The 21,381-nt window shown below is 48.2% G+C and overlaps 1 protein-coding gene across 3 annotated transcripts; it reads left to right on the top strand.

Moving 5' to 3' along the window:
- Positions 1 to 1,621: 1,621 nt before the first annotated feature.
- On the top strand, positions 1,622 to 2,869 carry LOC128271802 (protein elav-like). Of its 3 annotated transcripts, none has more exons than XM_053009453.1 (2): positions 1,622 to 1,729; positions 1,772 to 2,869. In XM_053009453.1, exons 1-2 carry the CDS (start codon positions 1,622 to 1,624, stop codon positions 2,867 to 2,869), a joined length of 1,206 nt encoding a protein of 401 aa, XP_052865413.1. The 3 variants fall into 3 exon arrangements, with proteins under 3 accessions (XP_052865413.1, XP_052865411.1, XP_052865414.1); XM_053009451.1 differs by having other exon boundaries at positions 1,622 to 1,717; positions 1,757 to 2,869; XM_053009454.1 differs by having other exon boundaries at positions 1,622 to 1,666; positions 1,823 to 2,869.
- Positions 2,870 to 21,381: the final 18,512 nt, after the last annotated feature.

The raw sequence follows: 21,381 nt of genomic DNA on the forward strand, positions 1-21,381 counted from the left end.
GCTCCCCAACCCATCTTCAAAACGGTTTGGTAGCTATTTGATTTTATTGTTATTATCATTTGAGAGATTTCAAATTTGAAACTTATTTCATCTCTGGTGTAGCTAGCTCGCGAAGTACGAAGTTCAATTGCCGAGCTGCTTTGAACATTAAAGATGCTGCGCAACATGTTTCGTGGTCCTGTGTTCGTGTCACAGGACCTCGCGACGGTTCGAAACTCTATAAAAAGGACCCGAAGGGTTACGAAGGACTCATTGTTTCGCAGTTCGGTGCTACGGTTGTGCGTTCGTCGCTCTCTCGCGGTCCTGGTGCAGGGAATACTGCTCTCTAACCACCAACACCACCACCACTCACACATACGTGCGTGCATCGGTTCTTTATCGCGCCGTTCCGCGGTACAACAGTGGGAGCGAAGGAGACAGCGAACAACTCGTGCGCCGAATTGTGCGTTGTGATCGCCGTGTGTGGCAGAATCGCTATTGACGCCGCGCGGCATTGCCACCCCCACCCACTCGCTCTTCGGAACGAAGCATTATCAAGTTTGGGGTTAGTGATTGGGATAGTGATTACGCGCTGTTCGTTCGTTCGGGGGTCCGGTAACCAATAGAGACCATCCAAGTTGCCCAACGCATTTTGTTCGCCCCGTCATTCGGTGCTTATAAATTGTGTACGGTGACGCTCGCGTCGGGCTTGCATTCTGACGTGCAGCAGCATAAAATTGTACAACGGCGCCACAACGCACACACACACGGCGCGTGGCACGCGTGTAAGAAGTGTTGGTGACCGCGGTTCAACACACACGGAACGGAGATTGTGTTGTTCGACTTTCGGCTCCTCGTACACACAGTGAGCAATAATCAAGCCACGGTTTTTAGTAGTGGTGAGCATCAGCAACAAAGCAGTGCTTCGAGTGAGAAAGGGAGAAATCGATCACTGTGTGTCTCGCTCGTCGGAAGGAAGTGAAAATTACGCGGCGAGACGTGAGACTGTGTGTGAGAGCAAAGGCTAGCGAGCGAGAGAGCGAAAGAGTTAGTGTTTGTGTGTGTGTGCGAGAGAGAGAGAGAGGACACCCGCGCTCTTCGCATCATTGCACGGGCACGGTTCGTCGTACACGCACAGCGGCCATTTTTTACACAGCCAGCCGACCGCGCGCGCAGAGGGTGAATTGTCTGCGATTCTTCTGCGCCAAATAAAGGAAGAGTACACACGCTTCCTATTATTAACCAAGAATTCGGTACACAATTCGCTCGTAAAAAGGCCGTGTCGTGAGTGAGCGCGTAACACACATCCGCCGTTTGTGTCCGGCTTGGTCTGGTTTCTTGTGGTTCGTTCGCCGTCTGTGTGCCCGTGTGTGTGTGTGTGTTTGTTGGTGGTGTTGTTGTTGGTGAGAACCGCGCCGCACAGCCTCTCTGTTGATTCGATCGCCAGCCCGTCCGCCCCCCGCAAGCGGTTTCCGCGGTTGGGTGCATCAGGAAGAACTGAAAACGTGCTCCACGCGCCGTCCCACTCGGAAGGGGTGCCGGTGTGCCATCCGTGCGTAATTCCGTCGAAGTCCACCTAGATTCCCCGTGCGGTGTGTGCCGCGGGAACACCCGAAGCAGCCTCAAAATTACGACCGTAAACATGACAAACAAGGTGCTGGCCGCTGTGCAGGATCTGCAGAAGCAGCAGCAACAGCAAGCTCAGCAGCAGCAACAACAACAACAGCAGCAGCAGCAGGTTCAGCAGCAAGTTCAGCAGCAAGCTCAGCAGCAGCAGGCTCAGCAGGTTCAGCAGGCTCAGCAGCAGCAGCAGCAGAATGGTGGTGGTGGTGGCGGCGGTGGCGGAGGGGATGCCTGCCCGACGGGTGCGGGAGCGTCCGGTGGTGGCGGGGGCACTCCGTCGTCGGAAACGGCCCGCACCAACCTGATCGTGAACTATCTGCCACAGACGATGACGGAGGAGGAGATCCGGTCGCTGTTCTCCAGCGTCGGCGAGGTGGAAAGCGTGAAGCTGGTGCGCGACAAGAACGTCATCTACCCGGGCCAACCGAAGGGGCAGAGCCTCGGCTACGGGTTTGTCAACTACCACCGGCCGCAGGACGCCGAGCAGGCGGTCAACGTGCTGAACGGGCTGCGGTTACAGAACAAGGTGCTGAAGGTGTCGTTCGCGCGGCCCAGCTCCGAGGGCATCAAGGGGGCGAACCTGTACATCTCGGGCCTCCCGAAGACGATCACCCAGGAGGAGCTGGAAACGATCTTCCGGCCGTACGGCGAGATCATCACCTCGCGGGTGCTCATCCAGGAGGGCAACGATAAGCCGAAGGGCGTCGGCTTCATTCGGTTCGATCAGCGCAAGGAAGCGGAACGGGCCATCCAGGTGCTGAACGGGACCACCCCGAAAGGCCTGACCGATCCGATCACGGTCAAATTCTCGAACACGCCGGGCCAAAATGCGGCCGCGAAGGTGGTGCAACCGGCGTTGCCCGCGTTCCTTAACCCACAGCTGACGCGGCGCCTCGGCGCGATCCACCACCCGATCAACAAGGGCCTGGCGCGGTTTTCGCCGATGGGTGGCGAGGTGCTGGACATGATGCTGCCGGCCGCACCGACCAACGGTATCAACGTGGCGCCGTCCGGTGGCTGGAGCATATTCATCTACAACCTCGCGCCGGAGACGGAAGAGAACACGCTCTGGCAGCTGTTCGGGCCGTTCGGGGCGGTGCAAAACGTGAAGGTGATCAAGGACGCCGCCACCAACCAGTGCAAGGGCTACGGGTTCGTCACGATGACCAACTACGAGGAAGCGATGCTGGCCATCCGCTCCCTCAACGGCTACACGCTCGGGCAGCGCGTCCTGCAAGTCAGCTTCAAGACCAACAAATCGAAGTAAATCGAATTACACCTCCCCCCTTTTTGTCGCTAGCGCTACTGTTTACTAATGCCTCGCTTACCGCTTTGCCGCTCCAACTAACTCCTCACACGCAAGACACCCTCCGCTCCGGAGTTCTCGCTCCGTTTGCCCCACTTACCGACACACCACTTCCGGTGGGCCGGGAGAACAAAAGCGACCATTAATTTAAGACCCGCCACTCTCGCTAATCTTCTAATCGCGCCGATCTTACTAAACTCTGTCCCGCGCTTGCCTGCTCTGGCCCGCCCCCTTCTGTTCTCGCACGCACACCCGTTCATGCCGCCGCGACGTTGGCTTGGCCGTATGGAACCCAACCCAATTTCATCTAATTTAGTGCAATTTTGCTCGCGCTCTACGCGGTGGTGGTGGCGCGTGTCGCTACCCAGCACCGCGATCGCGATCACCAATGATCATCCGCCCCCCACCGTGATCTGCGCTGCGCTGCGCGGATCCGCGTGGTACCGTGCTCCTTCTGTATAATAAACCATCCTCCCTCCCTCAATTTCAGCGGCGGCGGCCACATGGCTGAAAACTAATGCACTTCACCCGCGCACGCACGCACCCGCGCACGCACCCACACCCACAGAAGTGTGCTGCGTGCGGCCACCACGGAGAAGAACAAGAGCAGGAGCGTGAGCGCAAGCAAGAGAAGAGAAGAGTTACACACGGCGCGCTCTGTGTGTGTGCGCGCGCGCTGAGACTTGCTGGGTGCTGATGCGGATGATGCAAAATTGCAGAAGATCGAACTAACGTGAGTGTGAGTGGGGGCGCTGTGGCGGAGCAAACTCTGGAGGGTTGTAAAGTGTAATAGGGTGGCACGGTAGAGCCACAGAGGATCTGTTTGCGATCCTCACCACCACCCGGCTTTTGTGTGTGGCTCGTGAACCAGATGTTTGTGTGGAGCTTTAATACATTCTCCAATCATGATTGACCAAAAAAAACCTTCGCTCGCCTCCACTCGCTCCACTTAAACGTGGAGAAAGTGGCGGCCACCATTCGATCTGAAGTGCGTGCACTCTTGACGAACCCATCCAGCCAGTCAGCTTGTGAAGATCATCTTCCCGGGAGTGTGTCCCGTCTAGGGCGCTCCCTTCTACCACATGCTCTCTGTTATGCTCTCGGAGTCGGAGTCTCGAAGTAACTATTCAATCGGTGAGGGTAGAAGGAAAGAGTTGAGAGTGGCAAAGCAAGAGCCACCTACATATTGTGACAGGAAGTGCAGCACAAAACATTGCACTCGATCATCAGTTGATTAACCTCTGTTTTTTTCTTTACCTCTTCGTCTATCCCCCTATTGTTCTGTCGTCGTCTTTTAGCATGCAACATTAAGGAGTGAACCGGCAAACTGTTGGCCACACAGACAGACAGACAGCGTAGCGTGCGCAACGACATAAACCTAAAGCCATTTGCCAGCGACAGACGCGCAGACGGCGCGCAGAGACCCCGGAGCCGGACGCCCGCCGGTGTGTGTGTGTGTGGACAACAATTTGCATTTCCGGAAGTGGCGCTCCGGTGCCGAAATAAGGAAGCCGATGGCCGAAAATCTAGTCAAAACCAACCAGCAACAACGGAGGCAGAAGGACACACGCACGGAACACAACGGCAACGGTGTGTGGACTGGAAGGAAATGTGGAAAAGCCGGGCGGGCGCGCGCGCGCCCACGAACGAGAGAGAGAGTGACAGAGAGGCACGTAACAGTACGAAACGCGTATGTATGTGTTTGTCTATATTTTTTTACATCTAGGTTTTTATAATCGTTAGTCTAATGTACAAAACAAAACAAAAAGGAAAAAAATGTCGCGCCCAACGTGTGCGCCAGAATGCAACAACAAATGGCCGCCAGGCGTTACCGATTTCTTGTAATTCCATTCGAGCGCGCGCCGCTTGGAACCTGAATTCCTGGAACGCCCCTGGAGTTTGGTGTTTTAAGGAGCGCGTCCTTTTTGGGGCCCACACCACCAACACACACCATCCCGTCACAATCATACTGGAGAAAGAGTCTTTTGATCGATGATCAGAGTGACAAACGAAGAATTAGGCAGTGGGGATGCGTGTGTCTGTGTGTGATTAGAGCCGGAATGGACATCTGGGCGCGCAGGATGGCGTGCGCTATTCTAGGAGAATTTTATTTATTTTCTAACTTATTTGTCTGAAGAACAGCTTAAAAGATGAGCAGAGTGAAAGTGAAAGAGAGAGCAATTTAAGAAAAATCCTCGTTGGGCTATGACACGCGCGTCGTGTGTACAGGATCATCCTCCATTGCACACTCCCGCGGCACAGTTCGGCAGCAAAAGTATTAGCACTACTCGCCCGCTCCCCCCAAGCCCTCTCGTGACTGAGATGAGCCCCGGCCATCTGGCACACGGTTTGGGTGGCTTTCTCCTCTGACGGAGGCCTAGAATTATGACCTCCTCTCCTGTGACAAACACACACACGACTATCAAGGTTAGCAATAACGTTAAGCAGCGTGTTAAGTACACAGAGTCCTTCGGGTCTCTCCAGCAGAGTTCTCACGACGCGGGGTGGCCAATGCGCGTCACAGCGCCGCGCGTGTTGTGTTACACCACCCACAGCAGCAGTACCACATAAACACACGATTCAAAACGATCTCAAACTCTAGTTTAATGGAAGAGCGATGAAAGGAAGCAGAGGAATCCCGAGGAGTGGAGGTGCACTGTCACCAACGTGGGCGCGTCGAGAAGTGGTATTAGCTTAATTTTTTCCCCCTAGATGCTACGCAAATCAAAACAAAACCGCAAACAGCACGAACGGAGCAAAAGCAAAACAAACGAACAAACGCGGAACGTGGTACTTAAAGTAAACGATCAAAAGCTACTGATGGAAGGGCCACAAGTGTACAGTAAGTGCAGCGGCGTGAATGGCTGATGGGACTCTAACGGTAGGGGCAATACTTGGATTAACGGACGTGGCTGGGCGAACAAGGAAACAATCGCCCACCAGCATAGTGTCATAAAAAGCATAACTGAAACAGAAGTCTAGTCTAGTCTTGACGAGGCGGGGAGAGCCTAGCATAATCTACTTACTATAATTATATCTCGTGTGTAGTAGCTCCTCGAACTCCGTTTAGTGAATCGCAGTGAGTAAAGCCCACCATGATGAAGAAGGCAAAAAGTGTCGGGAGCAGTAAGCAAACATGTAGTTGAATCGAAGGCTGCCGATGGCGCTTTCCTACGTTGGCCACTAAACTCTAGAGCTTGGCCACTTCCTCTGTTCCCATGGTTTTTCTACTAACACTCCTTAATGCACACACACGAACACTGCTACAATCTTTATCAAATGCGCATCGTGTTCCGTAAGTTCCGTAGGACGAAGAAGGTAAAGGTGAACGGACGCATCCCTGTTGTTTTTGTCCCGCAACTTGTCTCCTCACCCCGGTCCGGCAGCCGGCGGAACCGTGGAGAACATTGAACTCAAACTCTATCGCACACTTGTAATTTTAAGGCGGTGCAACACACACACACACACATTTGCAAACAAACACGAGGGGCAGTAAAAGAACTGGAAAGCTGTTACAGATATAGTTACTTACTATTCTCGACATATAGTATGAAACAAAAAGTATAGTCAAACGAACATTAAACAAAATACTCTCTTGGAAAACAGGGAAAAGAGCAGCATAAGCGGCACTTTTCGGTCGGTTATGTGATGGGTTAAAAAAATGGTGCAAAGCAAAGCAAAGAAAGAAAATGGAAAAACAATGATGATATTGGAAGGACACACCACGGTAGAAGTGAACCGGCAAAGAGATAGTAGGAAAACATACACACAAAAAAGAGAAAGCAAAAAAAGCACAGCACCTGTCGTTTGAGGGAAGAAGAAGCTATGTAAAACCAAATATGTTAGACATAAAATAATGACTAAGTACATAAGACAAAGTTCGCATTTAACGCAAAATCAACACATTCAACAAAAGAAACAATTCCACACACTGATAAGCGAAGAGAGTATTGAGAAGGTTTAACCACAGACCCACACACTAACACACATGCTAAACATGATAAGTTGACTCTGTGGATACTGTTAATTGTTGACGGAAGACGCAACTAGCCAGAGAAGGAAAGAAGGTCAATCGTTTTTTTTTCTCACTCAGAGATACCCAACTGCGCGAACACATCTTATTACACAGTGTGTCTTTTTTTTCTTTCCAACTGTTTTGCCTAAGTTTTTCATTTTGGTTTGACTATAGTTTTATGTTTCATTTTAGTTTTGCCGTTCGTTCCCATTTTCTTTCGTTCTTTCTCGTCCTTACACCAGGTTTTGTACTCCTTTACTGTTACTTTTTTCATTTTGGCATAATGTCAGTAGTAGTCATGAGACGCCCCTCAGGATCCTACAGTCGCTTTATCGTTTGTGTGGTATCGATTTCCATAGTGAATAGAATGGCCTGGCGGTAGAGGCTCGGAGGCTCCGGCCGGAAGCGTAGAAAATGAACTGCTAAACTCCACTGGGCCGCGCGCAACCTTCGGAAGATTCCATTCCACAACTGTGATACGAACGAGATACTTTGTAAGTCACAGAAAGGGCAACACGCGGCGAGCAACGATTTGGCCGAACAGAAATGCTATTCATTTGCCGATTGAGCTAAACGGGAAATGGTGTTTATCAGCATCACACTTTTGGTCTGATCGAATCGATCGCGCGCGATTCTCTTTTGATACGTGTTTCCAAAGATCAGTGCAATGAATGTTATCCTTAATATGATGTACTGCTGTTTACTGATAGTTTGCTGTCATCTCCACTCCCTTCTTTTATCTTCCGTTCCATTTTTTTTTGCAAACTAATTCCATTTCAACATTTTTTTATGCTTTTATGACACTATACGATGCTCCTCTGCTCTCTTATACATACCACCAACTCTTGTCCCCTTTGGCGAAGAAATTTGGCAAACAATAATTTGGTACCCTCGGTTTTGTGTTTTTCGTTTGTTTTGCTTTTTTTGGTTTTGTTTTGGTTAAATTGGGCTTCACCGGCATTAACTCAGTCGCTATACACCACCACCCTTCAAAGCTGGAAAAGAAACAGTTACAAGCAGAAGCAGAAAAGATGAAGAAGAAAAAAGTCCAATGAAAACGGACCCAAAAGCTCGAAACTGTAGTGTAACAAGCAAGCAAGCAATAGGAAGAAACAATCAAACAAACATTACAAAATTGCCACTCGATTTGACGAAGTGTGAAGCAGGAGAGCAATTTCCGGTAATAACGGTAAAGCTGTGACGGTGTTGGTAAAAGCGCATCGCACTTTCTATTCTATTTTATAAGTTTTTTTCTATATATATATTTTTTTTCAGTTTGTCTTTTAGTTTGTAAGCTATACTACTACTCTCACACGGGGTGCGATTTTCTGTTTATTTACACACAGCTTTTAATTTTCTCTTAAACTTTTCCACTATTTATGTTTTGCCATTCGTCACCACACACCACATTCGATGGCTTTTTGATGGCTCGGAGAGAAAGTCGAAAGTAGCAGTACTAGATAACCACACGGAGGAGAGAAATGTGGAAGCAAGAGGGCGAAGAACGATCTGTGCAATAGGAAGTCTCCTTTTGTTTTTACCTAAGTGTACACTCTACACACTGTAACTCTAGTGTCCCTTTTTTGTTTGCTCCCAGTTCTCTACACCGCTATTGTGAGATACCTATAGTTTGTGTCTCAAAACTCGCCCTGCTGTGGCCCAGTGTTGACGACGGGGACTAGAGAAACGAACCAGCAAAACCAAAGTGTTGCGTGAATCTTTTATTCGTTTTATTCGGAGTCCGGAGTATGGAGAAGAGGGAATATGAAGTATGATACACACCTTAGGGGTTAAGAGAAGCAGACAGCAGTCCAGATTGCTTCCAGTTGCCGGCGGCAACGTGGGCAGAGTGAGCGCGCCAGGCTTGATTTAGTTCGTGCGAGTTTTTGTGTTCCAGAGTTTTTCTTGTCTTGTATTTTATATTTTCTTAGCGTGTGTCTATATTTATAGAAGAAAACGGGGGTTTTCCCACAATCTCATTTACTGTATCGATTCATATTTATTACACGACACGGACCCCAATTCGGTTCACCACCATTATTCAAGCGCAATGCAGGACGACAAACCCACAACCCTCTAAAAATCGCAAAATGATGGAAAACTTTACAGTTGCGCTGCCCCATGAAACGGTGCGTGGAACCATATTAGCCGAGGGAAAGAAAGTGGGTGGGACGCCCCTTTGTAGAGCAAAACGAAACATCCACCACGCCTTCCCCGGGGCGCGGCACAACAAACAGCGCGCCCGTCGCAGCAAAACAATCGATTTTCTCGAGGTGTTCCGTGTATGAGTTGAGTCATAAGTTCTTTATCGGAATCCTCTCTTCAATCATGTCCTCTCTTGTTGTACATAGCTATAAATTATTATAACTTATAACAAAATCAACAAGCAACGTAATCTATATACACACACACACACATAAAGCGAGCAAAATCTTGCAAAAGCATCTTGGCAAAACGCAGCAGCAGCAAAAAACGAAGCAGAAGAATGGAGAAACACAAGATAAAACATATAAAATAGCAAAAGCAAAGCAGTGCAACAATATGGAAACATCACATGAATATTGAAAAGCATACAGCATAAAAGAAGAAAAACAAAATGCAAAACAAAAATAAAAAATCTTATAATTTAAGTACGTATACGTTTTGATTTGATTTCCTTTATATACACACACACACTGTCTCTCTCTCTCTCTTATGTGTTGTTTATATTCGCCCGCCAATGATTCGGTTCAGTCAGTTTTTTCATCTGTTGTTGTGGTTCACACACTTTCGTTGGTTTTTGTTGTAAAATATGTATGACTCAGACCCGTGGGGAATCGGCCGTACACACCGGCCGGCTCGTGTAGCAAACAGTGTGTGACCAACAGGACGGACAGCCAGACCCAGAAACAATCACACACACACACACACACACACACCTTTTCCACATTGAATAGAGTCAGTACAACCCACACGCACCATATGACAACGGACCATAATCCATTATTTCTCTACACAACACAATACACTTTTGGGCACGGAAAAACGGATTGAGTCCAGGACACGGCTAATCCACAATACACACACACACGAACACCCAATACTGGCCAAAAACACAACACACCACACATGTGTTTCTGTTCCGTGCGGTCCTCCGTTACCTCCATTTGCACACGCTGTCGGTATTTTAAGCACCATTGTGTGTCTCTCTGTCTGCGTGTGTGTGTGTCCGTGTCCTTTGTCTCGTTTGTCAGTGTGCACACGCGAACACAGTCTCTTCTGGAACCACGTTCGATCGTCGCCGCCCTCCATTGGTTTCTTTCCCGCTGCGTTGTGGTGCGTCGCGCTCATTTTGGCAGTGGTTTTGTTTTTTACTTCCAGAAACCAACAACTCTATTGGGCTTAGCCATATTCCGTTGTCAATTTCTTTGTTTGCTCTAATTTGGTCCATTCATTGTTTTTGTCTGTTCGCTCGATTATCGCTTCCATCGATTGTTCTTTCGTTGTTGTCGATTGTTTCTTTTTGTGTTGTCATTTTCGGTCCAGATACGTCACCAACTTTGCTGTTTTATTTTCCATCTTTTTAAGATCGGATATGACTAAAGCCATTAACAAAAAAAGAGGCACATTGGAGTGTCCCTGTTCGAACCCCGTTTAATTGAAGGCCCCCCTGCCCAGCCCCCAAACTGAAAACAACTTTTCGCCATTTTACCATTCACTTCTATAGTCCAGAGTTATTCGTTCGTTCGTTCGTTCGTTCGTTGGTTGGTTGGTTGGTTCCTTCGATTTGCGCTCTCATTTCATTTGGTATTTGGTTCCATTTGTTGTGTCTCTTTCGGTTCGGTATTTCTGGGTAAGTAAGTACTTTTATTCTTTTCTTACTTTAATTCCATTTTATTCTGCTTTGATACTATACCAAATTACTATTTGTATGTGTTGTTTCATCTATATATACCCACACACAAACACACACATAATATAATATAATCCGTTTATGATATTTTCTGTAAAAACCAAACCTAGCTAGAACCACACAAAAACACAATCACTGACTCGACATCATTGACACACACCGGGACCGAGGGGGAGACACGAACACGGTACCAACAACAGTCACTGTTTAGACACACGGCCATAATACCTTCTATGCATTGCCTCTGGAACACTGAGACACCACTTACACGGAAATGTATTTTTGCTCGCCGACAGAATGCATTAATGGCATTTCTCGTTTCTTTTAAAGTATGTGTTTTTTGGAAAGTTTGCTTATACTTTGAATAGTGTAGCGTCCTGCAGTTTAGTTCATTCGTTTTGCTTTTTCCTCGCTCCCTTTTTCTTTCACCATCATTGCTTTCGTTATCACATTATCCTCAAGATGTGCAGTGTGTGCTTCCGTTAAGTTTATCTTTTTTTGGCTTTTTGTTCGACACTTAGATCTTAGCACCTCTCACCGAGTACGGTACTATTAGTTGAATTCTTTTTTTAATTCTCTGCTATCCGTTCCCAACATGTGTTATCATCAGCATGCCCGCCGCACTCACCTCTTCTTTTAGTAATTTCTATTGTTTCTTCTTTTATTAAGCCTTGTGTTTTTATTCGTCCCGTACCTCTTTGAAAACATGCACCTCTTATCATTATTGATGTGCGTCTGTGTGTGTGTGCGTTATTTGTTTGTTTGTTTGTCTGTTACTTTTCACTTCATCTTGCGATGTGTTTGTTGTTTGATTTGATGTTTAGTTTACGACTATGATCAACCCGCATATATAAATATTATCAAATAGCCCTATGTTACGTTGTATTTTTTAATCTAATTATCTAATTTAATCAATTATCTAAAGTTGTTACCTGTGTGTGTGTTGATACGATTTGACATAAGCCGCAACAAACCTCTATAGCTCCAACATCGCACATGTGCCGAGAGTGTTGCTTTAAATTGTTCACAATCGTTTCTTTTTCTAGCCCGGCATCTGTGTTCTGGCCAACACTACTTGCTCCTCTCCTAGGGGCATCATTTATATATACATCTATATTTTTTCCCCCATTTTCTACGTCAAACTAATTTTGTTCGGTTTACTTTCAGCTGCTAGGTTCCCGCTTTTACCAGAGATTCTCTCATAGCAGCAGCGCAGGTTAGGTTGTGCACTGTCACGGATAGAAACGGCCCATTAAAACGGGTGTGTTATAGAAGCTTGCTGGGAAGTTGTTGGAAGAGTTGCAAAAACACCGAGACGGTTTATTGAATGAGAGTTCCATATTTTGCCAGGTGTCCCTTTGCGCAAAGGCAGCCAAGCCATTGATTGTCGCGCAAGACATGCCACAAGAAATACGCGTTTAGTTTTCTACTCCTTCATCTACCTGTGTGCGCACGTGTGTGTGTGTATTTTGTATTTGTTCTTCGTACTTTGACGATCGTTTTCAGTTTCCTACCCAGCCCAGCCCAAATCTCACACTCTGCTTGAGTTCGTTGAAGTTGATTTTTTGTGATCCTGCAAGAGTAACACATATACATTATTCTTTGCCTAGTTCCTGCCGTTTTTTTCTGTTTCCTGCCATATTTTGTAGGACTTTGCCTTATATTTGCCTCCGATTGGGCTGTGAAATTGATATGAATATATATTTGTTTTTCTTATAATACCAATCAGTAGTGAGAGTTTTCGTTCTTTCTGGCCAATGTTTGGCCTAATCAAGGGCACACGTGTCCTATGAAATAAGGATTTAAAGGAAGCCAAATGCGATCAGACGCAGCAATCCAAAAGACTGATTAAAAGTAGAAGTACAAACGTTAGCTATTGATCTCCTCCAGCGGGGGTTTAAGGTTCATATCTTACCGACAGTACAAACAGACGGCGCTTGTGTACGACGAAGTGAAGTACGGCGCACACAGGTCGCAACACCAGCCCGCCGAATGGCGCGTTGGTGCGATCGGCAGGGAATTAGAGTTATCGAAACGCTACCGTTGTTTTTAAGAAAGACGCTCGTCCTCGTCGTTCGCATCCGCGTAGAACGCGAGCGAAAACTTGGCAATCAATCGGCGATAGGCTGTGAGCTACGATAATTTTACCAAAAACCAAAACAAAAGACAAACTAAACTCGCCTACAAACCGTAGATGATACGTAAAATAAGGACAGAGTTGAAAGAAATGTTACCGAAAGAAAAACAATAAACAAACAAACAAACAAATAAATAAATATACATCAACCAAATCCGATCAAATGTGGCCTCGTTCGTGTGCATGATTTATTACACTCTTCTTTTGTGAGCGTTGTTCCGATTTCCGATTTTCCGCCCTGCAGAGCGAAATTTGCCGCCCCCGGTTAGTTGGGTGTGGCCATCCCATTGCCACCCGACCACCCCCGGAAGGCTTCCGGTTCCCCACACACACACACACGCAAATCGTGAGACACACGTGTGTGGTGGTTGTCGGGAACAGTCCTTCGAAGAGGACTCGTGGCCGCACATACATTCGCGACAAAATGGCGTTCGGTGCGCCTGCGCGCTGAAGAGTCTGGCTTGCAGCAATGTCCCTGTGGGTCGTGGGTGCCTGGATCTTAGGAGGGATCAAACCCCGGGCCTGGGCCTCCTTGTGGGTGGGTGACAAAAATCAATAGTTTGTGTTCGTTCGTACGGTCGAAAAAGGATACGTCGCCGTGGCAGAACGAACACCAACAAACACACACACGTCACCACAACCGCAGGCAGGATGCAGTGTGTCGAATCGAATCGAAATCAGGAAAATTCGCTAATTTTTGGAGGAAACATAAAAGTTAAACACGCAATGTGTGTTTAGTTGCCTCACCGTGAGAATCCTGAATCGAGGCCGTATCATTCAGTGTCGGCCAATTTCCAACCAAATTTTCAATGCCTCTTTTTTTACCCTTTTCCCGATTTTCCATCATAAGAGATATTCGAAAGTTGAGGTCGAGGAAGAAAATTCTTCTCTGCTTCCCATTCATCTTATAGAGCCAGCTGACAGAAGGGCAATAATGGCCCTTTCGAGTCTCAGTTACACTGCACTAAAGAGCATCACAGCATAAGCCTCGAGAAAAAATAAATAAAGGAAGCAAGGCCGGTAGAAATTTAATTAGTAACAGACGCATGCGCACGGCACAAATCTCTTCCTCCGCGATCCCCCTTCGGCATCGGCGATCAAGGAAGGAACCCAGCAGCAGCAGCAACCGGCAGGATCGATGGTTGTGGTGTGTGTGGCACTTTAACCCATCTGTTTTTGCTTTAGACGGTAACACACGAGGGAACAGCGACATGTGACATGGGCTCCGCGCTCCGTTCATCGAACCCCCTGGAGGACAGCGACAGCGCGCGCTACACCCCTCCGACGTCAGAGTTTTGAACCGTATACCGAAAAACCTGTTCGCCCGCCGCCCTAGTGCTAGGGGTTGGCCGGCCAGTCGGTTGCCACGGAGATACGGTCTGGTCCGCGGCCCTGGCACGGAGACGGAATCAAAAACAGAAAGCCGGATCCTGCAGGCGGCTGCTACATTAAAAGGATACGCCATCACGCAACACACCGACCCGACCCGACCGGACCCCCGAAGCAAGCAATCTGAATCCCGCAGGATATAAAACGGGGCCTCGGACACGCAGCGGTGGTAGATTGACGAGAAAAAAAACGGTATTTCCGGACGTTTAAATTAGTGCGGACCACGAGACCGGCAGGATAAAACATGCGCATATGCAAACGCATCGACCAAACGCACGCACCGATGTCCAACCCGGCAAAAGAAAGCGAGTGTCCTCGCGGCCGCTAGGGGTTGGCGTACAGCTGACTCTCGCGATTGCCATCTACATATCCAGCCATGCATGCATATTCATTAACGCTTGCGGAACGGAACCCGAGGCAGGCGAGATACATGCCATTTAATTCGGGTCCTTACGGCCACCCGCCGCTCGCCTGCCTGCACTCGGGCACTCGATCACGTTTCGAGAAGGGTGTCCATTGTTTCACAGCCAGCGCAAAGCATTCACACCCACTCCGTCGGTGGTATGTGTGGTTTCAAGTGTGTGTGTCCCTCAAACAATGTCCCAGGATCCTTTTCAAAGCGAGCGCCGCCACGAGCACACACACAAACACATCATTGGCCGTGGGACTAACGAGCAGGCACGGGACGGGGGAACTGATAACCCAGCAGCGCCCAGGCAGGACACTACCCGATGGCAAGCGCAGGCGCACACAGGATCCTTTCGCATCCCTGGGGCGTGCTCTCGGTGTGCAGAAATGTAGCCATACAGCACCACGGGGAGCGGTTCCGGGAACCGGAAAATTGATTTACATCTTGTCCCGGAAGTGGTTTCAGTGTGACCGAAAAAGAGCCTATAAATAGCGCCCCACGAGTGGAGAGCTGGTGCCCGGACTGGTGGCGTATTAATTAGGCTAAAATGTTAAAAGCTGCACATTTTTTCGCCCAACAAAACTTTGGGGCTTTTTTGGGACGGTAAAAAGCCACACAATAGAACAGGGTTTTTAGATGTCGCCCGCCGCCGCGGGGCATTATGTTTGTAATCAGTGCATCCGCTTTTCGCGAACGGTCTTCTTTTCGGTGAACAGACTAATTGGCTCATATTTTTTATGCGCCCCTTTGGAGAGAAGCCAATTAGTCTGCGATGATATTTTAGCAATTAAAGCAAATTTTGTGCCTCAAAAGTAAATTCAATAACTGGGACCAAACCAACACAACCAAAAGCAGCAACCCTGCAAAAAGTGGCGTGCTGCTCTCCATACCGAACGGCCCATTTCATTGTTTCAGCCTGTGAATCCCCTTTTGTTTCTGGAGCGCCCCAGACCATAACCCTCTCACGGACGCCTCACATGAGCGCTGGGCTGGGAATGTTTAAAAACCGCCCGGTGCCCGGTGTATAAAGGAGAAGTGTCCTTTTTTCGCATCGTGACAATGGTCTCGAGGCTAAAGTTCCATGGAAAATCTAGCAGCGGCACCAGGAGGGAACTAACCATCGTGAGCTGTAGAAGGCTGGCTGCTGCCGGCAAAGTGTGTGATGTCCGATTTTGCGAATACTACGGGCCGGCCGCGGGGACCTTGCGCAAAAGGGCACGGGGCCATGCGTAGGGATAGTGGCAGGCCAGCAGCAGGACCAATCACCCTCGCTCGCACGCTCGCTGGCGCTGGCGTAACGTGAACAACACCCTCGAGCACTTTGCACGAAGCTACAAAGTGGAACGCCGCGGAGTGGAATAAAACCCCGAGCATGGAACGAAGAAGGAATAAAATCATTATTCTGATTTCATCGGGACCCCGGCGAGGACGGCCACGGGCACGCGCGCGGTACAGCGTAACGGCAAAAGTTGGCCCTCGATTGTTTTATATTACGTTAAGCGCTTCTTTTTTTTAATGATTGCATGAAATTTTTGACCATATTTGGGAGCGTAATAAGACGGGGTTCTGCCTCCCGTTCGCGCTCTGGATCCGGTTCTCGATCAGATTCTGAATCTCGCAGTCGCTCGGGTACACGAGCCCATAGTGGCAGCTCCGGAACCGCAGAATAACCGCGGAACGCAGCTCCGGAGTGAATCAGAATAGTGCCAAGGTACGGAAACTGACATTTTTATTTCGACCAACTCCGGAGAATATTACTTCTGTAGGAATAATATGATATGCATTCTTGAACTTTTTAAATAAAGTTAAAACAAAACACTAAATAAAGCGAGAGGGAGCGAGCGATAGATGGAGCGCTCCAAATAGATGCACTACGAATGGTGTCCAAGAAGCCTTTGGCAAGCGCCGTGGAAACACCAGCTCTCCCTCGTTCGATGCTCAGTGAAGAGATGTGACGAAACAATGAAACATTGCGCGAAAAGTGATGATAGATGGCCACAGGAAAGGCACACCGTGAAGATATCACGAGGCAAATTACCAACCAGCCAGAAACTCCGAAAGGCCGTTCGGCCAACAGGTTCTTTCAGGTTGTTCAGGTTATTCTACAGTCTGAAGAAACTATTTTCTTCACATCTCGTGTCGAGACGGTCGCTGCTGTGGTTGTTGATTATAACCAGTAATCATGGCATACGCATATGAGAGGAAGATTCTCAGATTAATGTCTGGTCCGTATGTGTGGAGTGACAATGGAGAAGGTGCTCCAACAGCGAGCCAAACGTTTGCATTGAACAGAGCATTTGATAAAACAGCAATCTGTAGTTAACGCTTTTAGACAAACGCCGAAAACCAAGAGTAAGGAAATGCTTCTTGATGATCCCTAGTTTCAGTTTATTTTAATAACTTTTTTCCACATTTCACTGCTTTTTTCTTTCGATATTGTAAACATTTCTTATTTTATTGAGTTGATTCAGCAAACATACAACATTCAATCACATACAAACGCAAAATTGAAAGGACAGTGCAAATACTAATGATGTTGGTCATTGAGTTTTCGTTGGTTGGTTGGTTCGTTCGTGAGTTTTCGAATGTTGTGCCAGATTGGCTCGTGATTTGAACGGTTTGTCACATACTTTACACTGGTAGGGCTTTTCGCCCGTGTGAGTGCGGATATGAATCTTTAACCCAGATGAGCAGTTAAACTTTGAAGTTCAATGAGGACACTGAAGCCGTTGGACCTTATTGTGAATTCTCGAATGTGCTGCCAGATTGCTTGATGACACGAACGCTTTGTCACAGACTTTACACTGGTATGGCTTTTCGCCCGTGTGAGTGCGGATGTGGATTTTCAATTTGTAAAAATGTGCGAACATTGATGAACAATGAGGACACTGATGCTGTTGGTCCTTAGGTTAGGGCTGCTTTTGATTTGAATCCGAATTGGGGTCATCCTACTGGATTAATAGTAAAGGGAAGCCGTCGTGGTCTATAATGATCGCTTGAGCTTGTTCGATGTTTCAAATACCGATTCGTTTCTTTGTGTTTCGTGGCTTTCTAGAACGCTACGGTAGCGCCAGCCATTCACGATTGTTGCCCGTGTTTCTTACTTTTACTTAGTTTCCGTTCTACTGCCTATCGTTTGCTAACATCCTTTAGGAATGGTGCATAAAAGATCCTTTTCCTCGCTTTGACCCCTTTTATTGTTTCAGGTTCTCCCTTTGAAAACCTAGTGTAAGTCAAACATTTCCAGAGAAGCTTAAGCTTTTGAAAGTATTAAAATATCGTCCCTTCTTTCGATAACGGCTCGAAATGGTCGAAGTTCTTTCACTTAAATATCGATGTTTCATTTATCGATATAATCGATAATCGACATTTGTTTCAAATGTCTTTTGATTTAAAAAATGACCTATACAAAATCGAAAAAGGAAGCCTCTTATTTGGGCCATTATGAGCACCATTCGCATCTTTTACCCCTTCAGCCAGTAGCAGCCGGTGGGTAAATTTCCTAGCCGCAGGTTAGCCACTGTACTGAGTCACGAATGCACCGAACACTGCACTCCTGTAGGCTCTTGGTGTTCGGTAGTCCTCCGGCGGGTTGAACAGCAGTCGCAGGCCCAAAGCGAACGCACGTCACGGCACGGGGCAACCTCACTCACAGGCGTGGCCAGCAAATGATGTAGGGTACAACAACAGGGCGCCATCGCCACGGTAACGCCACGAAACTAGTGCAAGACCTAGCTGCTAGGAAGCGGATTCTTTGTACGTCCGATACCACGGTGATACCGATAACGAGGCACCCCTTCCGATAGGCCGCCGTGTGTTGTGGCCGGCTGTCATGCAAACTGCCTGCAGACATGCGAGTAGAGCCCGAAAGCCCGAGAACTCATTGAAAAAAGGACACAGACAGGACACGCCACGACGCGTGACGTGTCACGACGACGACGGCCAAAACAGTCTTTGTCCCGAACCGGGCCCACGAAAGTGTGGTTTGTGGTTGAACCTAAATTTGGGTTTTAGCCACACCCGGGAGCCATTCGATCCCCACTCTCGGATGATTTGTGGGCCACATGCAAAAGCTCTAAACAAGCTACTCCATCAACCTTGTACGGAGTTTCGACAATCAAAACGGCACAACATTAGTAAGAAAAAGCGTTTTTCATTTGTCCGCCGAGTGCCATAAAGCAAAGGCCAAAGCACAAGCGAACGCAAGACGCACATCCTGCCATGTGCCATGTGCCGCCAGCCAGCCGGAACCGTCCGCCAATCAGTGTGTGTGGCAGACTCTTAATACGACACAGAGCGCGATTAAGGACATGTAAATTTATGAGCCCGAATTTACATAGCATTAGGAGGGCCACGGAAAACGCTACAAGGATTGAGCCCGACTTTTTTAGGGAAGAAATCGACACAACAAACGGACCCCCCCTCATCAAAAAAGTTGTGTCTTATCGTTCGAGCCGTTTCTCGAATCAATCCCGTCGGACGAGGATCCTATTTGCCGGCAAAAAGTTAATCCGTACCCCGTCGTACGTGCCCGTAGAGTCTCTGCACAGAATGGAAACACATCGAATATTACCACAACACAAGCCAACAAAAAAAAAAACGGGAACGAGATCGAAGATAGGCGGCCCGATCGAAGGGATGGCGGTGTGCCTGGTGAACGAAAATGAATTTTGATCCCTCCCATAAACGGAGTATTATCGAGTGTAGACACGGCGACAGACGGACGCGAACCGGCCGCCTGGCCGTGGCCGTGGCGCAAATAATAATAAAGCCCGGCGAGAATCAAATATTGCTCGAGAAGGGGTCGTTGTCGAAGAAAAATTTCGGTCCCGAAACGTCCGTCTCTCCGACGAAACAAACACCGACCGAGGAACCGGAGAAAATCATTACGCTTACGTAAGCAGATTAAAAATTTTGCGCTACAGCCTCGCTGCTGCACCGCTAGGGACGTGCGGCCCTGCGCCACAAAACAGAGAGCGCCCGGTGTAGGATGAGGAAAGGGACCCGCGGCGGAGAGCGACATCGAATTGGCGTGGTAATTGAACTCCCGGCCGGCCAGCGAGAAGCGAATAGGAATCCTGTACGAGGACACGGGGCCACACGCAGGACGAGGGCGCAGGCGAAGGAAACCCCTTTCCGTGCGCTTCTTTCCGGTGTGTCGAAAATTTGGACGGTTCGGCTGCGTTGGGCGATTGTGCATAATGTGTGCACTCTCGCAGCCCAGCCACATGTGCATTTCACGAGTCCTTCCCGACCGAATGTCCTGCGCGTGGCCAGACACAGGGGTGCAGCAGCAGCAGCAGCAGCGACAGCAGCAGTGAAACAGTGTGTCCTCGCGGCAACCGTCACAGGAAGCTGTCGCCGAGGGGTGAGATTATGATCGTGCAAGGCGCATAAAACAAACGCACGAACGACGACGAGGACGAAAAGCGAAATTGTAAATGATCCTTCGCCGTCGTCGCCCCATTCACGCACGCGGGCAAGGATCGTGTCAGCGACAAAGCAATATTTCGGTGCCTATGATTGCTACACACTGCGCGCAAGGGGAACGCGTGAGGTCAATGCTCTCGTTGTGCTGTGCACCACCACCGTCGATCTCGTTGGCTGCTGCTGCATGGAACAACCGAAAACCGAACGAGGGTGAGCTCTCGGTGGACTCCCGGGAGATAAAGTGTGTTCCTCCAGCATCCTTCCTGCCGCCGCCGTCTTACAGTTTGATTATGAGATGTGTACTGCGCTCATAAAAAGTGCGCACACACACACGCGGACACTTCCCTCGCCCGGGCTAGTTCAACAGCTCGTCTTGCGTCCTTGTTACCTCCCGTGCGCCCCTTCCCTGCGGCCGCGCCGCTGTGCGCTAACAAGCTACGGCCCGGGATTTTGCGAGGCAACACCACTACACAAGGAACGGCCGCGCAGGGACGAAAGTTGGCTGCTATACAACGAACACGAACACGAAGCGCAGCCACAGGATGACGGTAGAACAAGTGTTGTCCCCTTCGTGTGGGTTGATGAAAAGTTAGATCAATAAAACATATTCGTTCACCGCCACTACGAGTGCTGAGCGATCCTAAAATGGTCTTATGGTCATTATAGTTACAAGAAAACCGCGACAATTGGTATAGAAAAACGTAGAAACCTAGAAAAACGTCATTTTGATGAGTATCCTTATTAATATCCTTTTTTATATGAATATCCTCGTTTCGAGCAAAATCTGAGCAATCCTTTTCAAAGACCGCCAGCAGCGCCATCTACCCGTCAGAATCGGGTCGTCATACACTTAGCAAAAAATGTAGCGCGATAATAAATAACCAAGGTTTGTATGTAACAAGGTGAGCGAATTAATTGGCTTTCTATTAGGTAGGTCAATTAGTTCTTGTTACACAATTATTTTAACGAAATATGTGTTTGACAGATACTGTCGTTACTCATCAAACACAGTATTTGTTTTTGCGAGGAGCACTTTTTCATTACTTCAATATGAAGAAAATTACTGCTGGGATGGAAGAAAGTAGTAGCTAACGACGGACAACACTTTCATGAAAGTAGTCATGTGTTTTGTTGTTGTAGTTACGACATAATAGCATAAAGTTTGCGTGCCCGATCACCTTGTTAATGTTGTTAGTTTTTG

The sequence above is a fragment of the Anopheles cruzii genome, chromosome 3 (genome assembly GCF_943734635.1).
Source record: "Anopheles cruzii chromosome 3, idAnoCruzAS_RS32_06, whole genome shotgun sequence".
In the NCBI taxonomy this organism is placed as follows: domain Eukaryota; kingdom Metazoa; phylum Arthropoda; class Insecta; order Diptera; family Culicidae; genus Anopheles; species Anopheles cruzii.

Coding starts and splice junctions, on each gene's coding strand:
- LOC128271802 (XM_053009451.1), top strand. CDS start 1,622: ATGACAAACAAGGTGCTGGCCGCTGTGCAGGATCTGCAGAAGCAGCAG. Junction 1,718..1,756: donor AACAACAGCAGCAGCAGCAG/GTTCAGCAGCAA, acceptor CAGCAGCAGCAG/GCTCAGCAGGTTCAGCAGGC.